Consider the following 7,500-nt stretch of genomic DNA (forward strand, 5'->3'; position numbering starts at 1 on the left):
AAGTGTTCATTTTCATCTGATTGTCACAAACCTGCTTAAACCCATCCATGGATCCTTTAGCGGTACTTTTGGAGCCATCTGTGTACAGACACTTTACAAAACTACTACAGTGAACACTACATTTCCCTGGTGGCATGAGGTTAATAGGACTTTCAGACAGATTATCTTGCTGAACTTTATACATCGATCTTTCTTCAGAATTCCAGAAAATATCTGTATAAACCCTAAAAAAGACACAGTGGCAGGTCCAGGATGTTCCAGTGATGGTAGGGGAAGAATTGTAGGAGGGAGGAAGAGGGGAGGGTTAGCTCTCCAAGTTGAGATCTTTAGCATTTCATTACCAATTTGAGCACAACTATTTATAGAGCTGGTAAATTGTTTACGTATTTTTGCTTTGGAGGTGTTGTCAATCTTTAACCCACTGGATCTGGGGTAATGTGACTATCATATCATGAACAAATTTGGGTCAAGGCTGGGTGGCTGGAATATACTGTCATGAAAAATTTTGGCTGAGGGCCAGGGTGATAAGAATGACTCTTCACAAGTGCACAGAGTCTTGGAAAGAAGATTAGCTTCAAAGGGCATTTAGGAAGAGGCTCTTGCATTATTTCCACTAATAAATGAATGGAATATACCATGTGCGAACCAGGGAGGATACTACTTCCAAGTTCAGGACCCTACTCCTGCCTGCCAAAACTGTAAGAGCAGGGTTTATTACAGAAAATTCTTTAAAAGAAAAATTCTAAAAAATGACATAAATGACAAAATGTTAATAATTGTTACTGTTATTGCTTATTACCATCCTGTTACAGCATATCAAATGACAAATGTTGAACTTGAAACATGGCAAAGCTGGAAAAAATGCTTATACAGAAAGAGATAATAACACTGCAAAGGGGAGGAAAGGAGTCTTGACACTGCACACAAGTATTTGCGTGGGCCTAAAAGCCACACACCCAGGAGTGTCAATGCTCAAGGAAGTCTAATGGTCAGATTTTAGGGCATGTGTGGACAGCCATATTAAAGGCTCCCACTTATGAAACAACTGCTGGATCCAGTCTATGAAATCAAAAGCAAGTTGTACAGTATAAGGTTCTTAATTGACCAATAATGGGTGAAGTAAGTTGGGCTCTCTGGCCTACTCACAACCTGCCAGTGCCAGGTTCCTGGCTTCTGTTTCATGTCAGGCACCCAGATGTTTAAATGTCTATGGCATTATTGTACAATGTACTTCAGTTCCATCTGCTGAATGAGCACGATAGTCACATCAGCTGATAAGGTGCTTTGGGAGTTTAAATATTCTACTCGCCCTGTCTGTGGTGAGTAAAATGCATGGAATATAGAAAAAATGGAAAGAAAAATTAGGCTTATCATGTCTACCAAGCAAAATTAAAGCAGAAGGAAGCAACTTAATAATCTCTCTCTCTCTCTCTCTCTCTCTCTCTGTCTCTCTGTCTCTCTGTCTCTCTGTCTCTCTGTCTCTCTGTCTCTCTGTCTCTCTGTCTCTCTGTCTCTCTGTCTCTCTGTCTCTCTGTCTCTCTGTCTCTCTGTCTCTCTGTCTCTCTGTCTCTCTGTCTCTGTCTCTGTCTCTGTCTCTGTCTCTGTCTCTGTCTCTGTCTCTGTCTCTGTCTCTCTCTCTCAACAGATCTTGTAGATAGAGCAGTGGATCTAAAGACTTCAGGTGATAAGCTACTATCATTAACCCACTGGAAAAGATACCAATGCCTGGGATCTCATATGCGAGATACTTATATTCTCGTTGTTCTGCCATTTGTCTTGCGTGAGACAATATATGGACCTGAATAACATCTACTAGGTTTATTGACATTTCTAAGAAAATATCCTATTTTTACTTCCATACAGCTGGAATTCATATCATAAATGCCACTTCAATATGAAATAAAAAGGAAGTGAAGTCCTTTTACAGCTCTCACCTTTACTTTACTGATGTGATTATGACAAGTGATCCAGCTGGCTTTGACCTCATTGCTTGCCAATGGTTCCATTTCCAGTCAGATCAGAGAGTGGGAATTTTCCCAGTACTCATTCATTACTAGCTATCAAGATGCCTCTGTGCTGTCCACTGTGCCAATCTCTGCCTTCCTCCAGTCAAGAATTTGTCAGCCATGTCGACACCATCCTTGACAGCGACAAGCCATGCTCTGGGATACACACTTTCTCTGGCAGCAAAAGGACAGTGTCCCCAAGTTTTTGGGTTTGCTGGTTGTTCTGAATGTGTCCAGCACACCCTTCAAGATCTTTGTGATTTTTCACTGATGATATCTTGGACCTCACTATTAGAGAGACAAACTGGTGAGTTTTGTAACTTGCTTTTGTGTTCCCTCATATCAAGGTAACATCTCTTTTATTGGGAAGTCATAGTGTATTATTTACTTTTTTTTCCTCACTCCTCATTTTTTTTCTACACTCATGCTACCTCACCTCACATGAACACGAGACCACAGACCTCCATTCAGGATGTCTGTGCACACCTTGGTATTTGTTGTAATGGAGGTACACTGCATCCCTGTTACTTCACTACTAGTTGAATCGTCTCTGCTAGTGGTGTGACATCTTTGTATAGGTCATGCTGACAGAAAAGTTTGCCCAGTTCATAACTCATTTCCACCTCCCTCTAATGGAAGAGGGAGCTCCACTCCTGGAGGAGAGGATGTGGAAGCTCTGACCAGTTTTGCATACTTTTAACCCCTCATTCCTCTCAAGATCCATGCTGGAGAGGGACATTATCATCAGAGTTGTTGTGGAAATTCTGTGGGTAATTGGCTTTCAAGACTTTCTACCCAAGCAAAAAGGTGATGTTTGGGCTGAAGGTCTATAAGCTTTCTGCCAGCAGCAGCCCCGTGGCTGGGTACACCTGTTTCCATGTGTAGACTGGGCAGGCCTGAAGTGACTTGCCCTCAACCACCAGTGCTGCAGCTGCTGGAGTCTGGAGGGAAGTTTATACCCAGGGATCTCAGTGTGAGAGGGTGGATGATGTAGGATACTGCAGCAGGAAGATAGGTATGCTGGCCTTGGTGCACCAATCACACCATGTTGTTGACAGTCCATACTGCTGTGCTGAATGGGGAGACCCCGGTTGCGGTACAGATTACATTTTCATGAAGTGTATCGATATTGAGGATCAGATGGCATCTTACCAGCTGATGGCTCAAAGGTCCAGGATGTGGTATGAGAAGATTTTCTGCTTCCTGTTCAATCTCGCAATCATCAACACCTTGACTGTCCATCATGCTTTAGGGGAAACGACCATCCAGAAGGCACTTTGGCTGGAGCTCTCCTGGGTCCTCCTGGGGACTTCTGGACTGGAGCTGACCCTTTGAGGAAAAGGACAGAGATGCACGTGCCTGTGATAGTAAAGCAGACATTGGAGTGGTGGCAGCATGTTGTGATGCAGATTCTAGGCAAGAGATGCCACTGGTGTTACAGACAGAGAGTCAGAAAGAATACAAGGACCTACTGCAAATGTAGGTCTCTGTACTTACAACTGCTTCAAAGCCTGGCAGCACAGCAATGGGCTTCACTGATTTTGAGTAAATCTACCTTCTAATTATGCAAAATCTGGCTTTGCAGATTTTGCATAATTAGAGAGTCTGGAGTTTACATTAAAACTTGCAACCATTACATGTTGAGATTGCAATTCAGCTTTACTTGCTGTTACAGATACCACCCAGAAATGTGGGTGTATCAAACTCCAAGGGTCCTGTCATGAATGGGTTAATAAAAGCTGTGAATTTGAAATACAGCATAATAGTCAGGACAAGATGTTGTTACTACTTATGTACATAAGAACTGAATTTTTTGTACACAAAAGACTAGAATCTATTATCACCTTCTCTCAGATGGTGTCTAGAAAAAAATAAATAATTCAGTCATGCTCTCTATAAAATTACACAGCTGTGAGGAAAGTGTGTCTACCACTTGTGTATAGGGATAATGCTGACATGTAAGTTCTAATAACACATATGCTTATTTTGAATTCTAAATATGTCAAAATAACTTGCATAAGCTATTTCAAAATTTCAACATTAAACAAGAGTGACTAAATGATACACATTAACATTACACTTATCTCAGTTCATGGTGTTTTTGAGCAGGACAACATACTTTACTATCTGCATAATTTTTTGAGAGATTGAGGAAGGGAGAGAGAAAAGTAGAATTAAATGTAGTGGTACAGTAAGAAAGGAGGAAAGGGGTGGGGGGGAGAATAGGAGTGAGAGTGAGAGACAGGAGAGAGAAAAGAGAGGAGTGGAGGAGAGGAAGAGGTATAGGGAGGGGGAGAGGGAGAGAGAGAGAGGGAGAAAATCATTAAAGGTTGAGGATCAGAATGACATAAAAGGTAGTATAAGTGACAACAGAAGGATAGTCTGAAGAGCAAGTGTGGGTATTGCAGACACGCAAAATATTGAGCCCCACAAGAACAAATTAGCCGTGTATCATTCAAACAATACCCTTCACAAAAAAAATGTACTGTAAATTCTATAAAATTATGACTCTCATTTTCCTGTATGTCCTCTAACAAGATTTCTTAGTTTCTCTCATAGGAACAATAAGTATAATCATAAAGTGGGTATTCTATGTAATATCACCTGAAAACACAAAGCAAAAAATAGAGAGCTGAAATAAAAAATAGGAAATATAAAGGAAATACTATAAAGAAACAAAAATAAGAAACTTATCTAAATGACTCAAGAGGAAATAAGGTAACTCACAATAACTGGCTGCTCTTGAGAGACGACTTCCACCACATCCTCGTCCTCGTCTTCACATGTGAGGTCGACGACACAGGGCTGGTAAGATTCCACATCAACAATTTCCTGCTCAGGTGACCCTGGAGCGCAGGGTGGACTTGGAGGATCGTCATCTTCACGTGTTGGAGAGGCTGCATTCTGGGACAATTGTGCATCTTCTGGATCTTGTGCCGAATCTGGTAAAACATCCTGTGGCGACATATCTGAGCTGTGTCGGCTGTGAATAGGGTGAACCACACTCTGCAACAAGGATATTAGTATTAAAAAAAACATACAGGATCATTGACTTTCAGACAGACTCACACACCAGCACCAGTTTTCATAATCATATGTCTTCATAACAGTTATCAATATAATAAGACTCCTGACACCACTGCAACTACCTAAGGATTCCTTTCTGGGATTTAATTCTCATATTACACTCAAGTAATATGTAAGAACAAAGTAACTATCTTGGAAAATAAGTAAATGAATGGATAAATGAATAAATAAGTTACAACTTCACAAGTCCAGGTAGGAAACTTCTATCTTTACGTACAAAAAAAAGCAAAAGAAACAAACAGAAAATAGCAAAATTTTACATAAACACCCTAAGTAGCCTCTCAAAATTGCGCACACATACTGACTAGGTTCTCTCCACAAAAATACCAAATTGATGTAATCTGTGATGGAAGGCCTAGCACTCTTGAGCACTGTAAGTGCAGCATTATGTCAAAGCAACAGCTAGTGCCTCCCCACCTTATTTGACAATAAACTGACAGGGAACTACAAGTTCTATCTTGCTAGAACATGTTTGGTGGAGGTTTAATCATTTTTGCCAGAACATCAAAGGCCTGCAAGTAACAGGTGTGGCTGTCAGTTACATAAATACCTTGCAAACAGTTACAAATTCACAACAGGGAAACACTTTTTTCCGTATAGTGACAATCTCAAATAGAGATCTTTCAGGATATCTCATAACACATGAAGAACCTTATAAACCACCTAAATGCCCTTTTTATAATGCTCTACTTCATTCTGTGTCAATCCTCCTAAATCAGACAGAGGTAAAACCAATGGAAATGGAATAAGCTTACAGTACAAACAAAATACATCCCAAGGCTCAAGATATGCCAAGTATGATGCTCAGCTGAAACTGACACCTTAATTCAGCTCAGTTGCAGTTATATTGGGTTAGATTGAATCCCTAATGCCTCCCAAGGGGCAGGGAGGGACATGGATCCCTCTGTGAAAAGAAAACCTCACTCTACAAAATGTAAACAAACATGACTTTTTTTCCATATTACGTTCCCTTACGAATTGCCATAAATATTACCATATCCATTGCCTCTCTGTTCTCACTGCAATTCCTTTGATCAGTCGGTGTTTTCGTTGTTATGAAAAGCGTCCAGGCAGAGCGATTCACAGAAACTTAAAAAAAAGGCAGGAAAACGATACCGTGTTGTTTATTATTCTTTTTTTTTTCCTTCCGACACACATCCCTGTTCCATTTATTTCACTCTTCATCATCCCTGTCCCTTCCAGACTCTCCCAACACACCGAGGTTCGCCAGGACACCTTCGCTGGCCAGCCCACTAACGAAAATAAACCGGAAAGGGGAGAGGAGAAAAATAAACCCGCAAAACAGAAATCCTCAGAAAATAGAAACTTCCAACCCCTATCTCCCTCAGCCAACCTCTCTCTCTCTCTCTCTCTCTCTCCCTCTTCCTCTTCCTTTTCTCCACTCCCGGAGCCTCTCTCTCGCACACCTACGGTCCTCACGCCACCCCAACCTCCCTCTTCACCCTCATCCAGCAGCCATTAAACCCAAAAAGGGCGAAATCTTACCGCATTCATCGCAAAATAACCCGAGCAGAGCAACCAAAACACACAGCTGATTGTCCCGGTGAAACGTCGACTAGGACAGCTGTTAATACGAAGACTATAATTGGATATTAAAGAATAATAGGAATAGCTGAACTCTCTCAGCGACTGGGTATGATAAATAGAATAGGTAAGCTCGATGGCTAACTAGATAGTATTGATATACACCTTCCCAGACGAATTTAGACTAGCGAGATTAATAAGACTAAGAATAGACTAATAGAGGCTATGTGTGATAATGAATAAATATAAATGTGTGGAAAGTAACTCAGAAAAAATTGAAATATATAAAACCCATACAAACCATGGAAATATTGAGAAAAACAAACGGAGTCTGTACCAAGTCGACGGTCTACCGCTTGTCGTTAGGGTCGAGAATCGCATAACATAAAAACGAAAAAAAAGGGGGAAAAAATATATGACAAGTTTGACGTTGAATTAAAACGGCTTCTTTGTAAATAGTTATATGCCATTCATTCTGTCCTATATTTTCATTTGACTTTACCAATAACAACAATTAAGAGTAATTATTTTCATTTATAGTGAATAACACGTATGATCAAGTGAGTAAGGTCATACATATCAGTTATTTCTGAAAATAATCATGACAGCGATAAAAAGGGTTCTAAGCTATATTGACAAATGCATAAGAAAAGTGATAAACCTGCTACTGTTCAAAGTAACGGTGATAAGCGGTAAGACTCATGCTTACGGTAGAATTATTTGTATGTCACAAGTATAGCAATTGACAAGGGAGTCATCACTATAGTAATAATAATAATAATAATAATAGACATAATAATGATAATAATAATAATAATGATGATGATGATAATAATGATGATAATAATAATAATATTAATAA

At 40.1% G+C, this 7,500-nt stretch overlaps 1 protein-coding gene across 2 annotated transcripts in view; it reads right to left on the bottom strand.

Annotated features, from left to right (window-relative positions):
• LOC125029007 overlaps positions 1 to 6,662 on the bottom strand; it is a 15,548-nt gene extending 8,886 nt beyond the window's left edge. Inside the window, exons 1-2 of one of the 2 annotated variants that reach the window (XM_047618709.1) lie at positions 6,600 to 6,662; positions 4,734 to 5,012 (exon numbers count right to left, since the gene is read on the bottom strand). In XM_047618709.1, coding sequence (XP_047474665.1) covers positions 4,734 to 5,012; positions 6,600 to 6,608 — 288 coding nt within the window. In that variant the 5' untranslated portion in view covers positions 6,609 to 6,662. Of the gene's footprint in view, positions 1 to 4,733; positions 5,013 to 6,087; positions 6,426 to 6,599 lie in introns of those variants that run through there. The other variant, XM_047618710.1, reaches the window with a different exon arrangement.
• Positions 6,663 to 7,500: the final 838 nt, after the last annotated feature.

This window comes from Penaeus chinensis, chromosome 9 (assembly GCF_019202785.1).
Source record: "Penaeus chinensis breed Huanghai No. 1 chromosome 9, ASM1920278v2, whole genome shotgun sequence".
Taxonomy (NCBI): Eukaryota; Metazoa; Arthropoda; class Malacostraca; order Decapoda; family Penaeidae; genus Penaeus; species Penaeus chinensis.